Source organism: Montipora capricornis, chromosome 10 (assembly GCF_036669925.1).
Source record: "Montipora capricornis isolate CH-2021 chromosome 10, ASM3666992v2, whole genome shotgun sequence".
NCBI lineage: Eukaryota > Metazoa > Cnidaria > Anthozoa > Scleractinia > Acroporidae > Montipora > Montipora capricornis.
In genome coordinates this window covers 67710603-67713102 of record NC_090892.1, presented here as the reverse complement: position 1 = coordinate 67713102, position 2500 = coordinate 67710603, and the positions used below count along the sequence as shown (strand labels likewise).

General features: G+C 39.0%; 1 protein-coding gene across 4 annotated transcripts in view; it reads right to left on the bottom strand.

The window, feature by feature from the left end:
• LOC138019563 (alpha-glucosidase 2-like) overlaps window positions 1–2500 on the bottom strand; it is a 36973-nt gene that overhangs the window by 5472 nt on the left and 29001 nt on the right. For all 4 annotated transcript variants that reach the window (XM_068866406.1, XM_068866407.1, XM_068866409.1 and 1 more), the window contains one exon: window positions 1942–2500. This exon is cut by the window's right edge and continues 176 nt beyond it. In XM_068866406.1, coding sequence (XP_068722507.1) covers window positions 1942–2500 — 559 coding nt within the window. The remainder of the gene's footprint in view (window positions 1–1941) is intronic.

Genomic DNA, 2500 nt, shown 5'->3' with positions numbered 1-2500 from the left:
AAATAATGCAGTGTGCCAGAGTTGAACATTTTAATTAATGCAGGACCACGTCATCACTAATCAACCAATCACAATCGCCATCAGATCAAGAGAAACAGAGGATGTTTAAAGTGGTACTATGAGCAAAAAATCAGTTAACTAAACGCCAAGTAAGCCAAGTTTTAAGGCTTGATTTGAAATAGACACCTGTTGCACTCAAATTAAACAGCGTTTGGATGAAAATCAAAGCTCAAAATTTTGCCATCCAGGATTTTGGCAAACACATTTTGAAAATTTGAAGAAAAAAAGGAAGTGATTTTTTTTAATCATAGTACCACTTTAACGATTTACTTTAATAATTCAAATCTTTATGCACTCTATTATGTTTGATTGCACCATTATTCCCACCTTGTATACTTAACGTTGGAACTTTTTTCTGTGGTAGAGACTTTTCATCAAGGAAATATTTATTTCTACCTTACTAAGAGATAAACTATAGATCATTTTCACTGTAACGCAACTGTCACGCAACAAAAAAAAATCTAAACCAGTCAATGGAAAAGGCCAAGAAAGTGAATTGTTATAAAAGACAAATACATAAACAACTTCTGAAAATTTCAAGCCGGAGTGGTGCACTATTTTTTAGTTATTGGCCGAAACGTTTCACGCAACTTTTAAGGGCTTTGTATGGAGATGCCATCTTTGTGTACCGAAAGTGTACACAAATATGGAAACCAACGAACACATTTGAAATTCTCTTTGCCATGAAAGCGCTTTCTTCCACCCATGAACTGGTAGACATACACATCAACACAATTTTCTAAGACTTGAAATGTTTCAAATGTTGAAAGTTATAAGGAAAGGTATTTTTTTCAACCAGACCGCAGCTGCCTTTGTATCACGCGTGGTAAAAATTTAAAAATTCAAAAAGCTGTATTTTCAAAACGAAAAACTACGGTACTAAAAGCTTGTAAAAATAATTAATTCTAGATTGTCTTCAAGGTAGTGAGGGTAAAAATTCCGAAAACCTCGCGATTTTGATTTTAGAATTTAATGACGTTACGTGAAAATTCAAAAACAGTATATATGTTGCCGGAAATCCGTTCTCAGGTTAAGTCCGTCTTCACGGCCTAGGTTAAATTGGTGATCCACATTTTACCTAGGTTGAATACGCACTCAGATGAATTGAAGACACTTTCCTTAGAGCTAAATTGAGCATAGAGAAAAATTAGGGTCAGGTTAGGATTAGTTTTGGTTATTATACATGGATATCAATTGACTTACCATACAAAAGTAAATGACGGTGAAAAGAACTGAGTTGGGTTGAGCATGTTCGTCGTTAGTAGTGTGGTGGTGAAGACACAGTGTCCGAGTTCGAGTACTGGTAAATACATAGAGCAGTTCTTTGTTTCCTTTCTATCTTATAATGTTGAGACTGAATGGATAAGTGTATGAATACAGAAACCAATAAGATGATACGGAACATTAATTAAGAGGATGTGTTGAGATGCGTAAGCCACAGCTTGAGGGGAGGTATAGTTGTTTTCAGTCCTTTTGAGGGGTTGAAAGCTGCTTTAAACTATAGGTAGAGTGCATATTCAACCTATAGGTAAAATGAGGATTACCAATTTAACCTTCAAGGCAAAAACGGATTCAACCTGAGACCGGATTTGACCGACAACATATACGTCTTTTTCATTCTCGAGCTAGATTACTAACAATCTATTGCATACCTGGTACAATACCTTTACCAACAAAAAAAGGCGCATTAATATTAAAAAGATGCCTTTTTGCCTCAAACAGAGAGGTACTTGATCCCAAATGATGAGAAGTTTCAGCGGGAGCACAGATACTCTCAAAAATAAAATGCCCGAAGTTTATCTGAGAGGGTGGGTGTCTTACCATGATTGCCATCGGTATTGATAACGATAATGGCTCCGACGATAAACAGGAAACTGTTACCTGTAAATCCACATCTACATGAAGGCCATCGATGGGAATCCTCCACTGCCGGTATTTGAGTGCCACTTCCATCAATTTCCATTTTTCGTTGTAATTAGGACCATAACCACCTTGATGGTATCCAAACACGTGTTTAGGCTTAAGTTGCGTGCGTCCGGTCAGCTGTGTGAATTCGCTGAGCACTTCCGCCACGTGATCCCCTGCAAAGAAATAGTAGTCAAGCTCACCGTGAAGTGCTCCAAAGTAGTACTGGTCTCCCTGTCGGAAGTTTATGAAGGTCTGCGAGGTGTTGTCGACCAGGATGCCGTTAGCGTACGAAGGCCCAGCGAAAGCTCCGTCGGGACTCGGGTTGAACTCAATAAGGAACGGCGAAGATTGATACAACGGAGAATTGGGATTCAGTGGTCCTTGAACTTCGCCCTCAGGCGTGAGATCAGGCGCAGTGTAACCAAAGTTGTCATAGTTAAAAAAGGTCATGGCAGCGCCAATTTTCTCGTTACCGCCAGCAAGCTGACCATAGAAGTGTTGCTTGGGGACACGGCGCTTATCAACCGTAGCA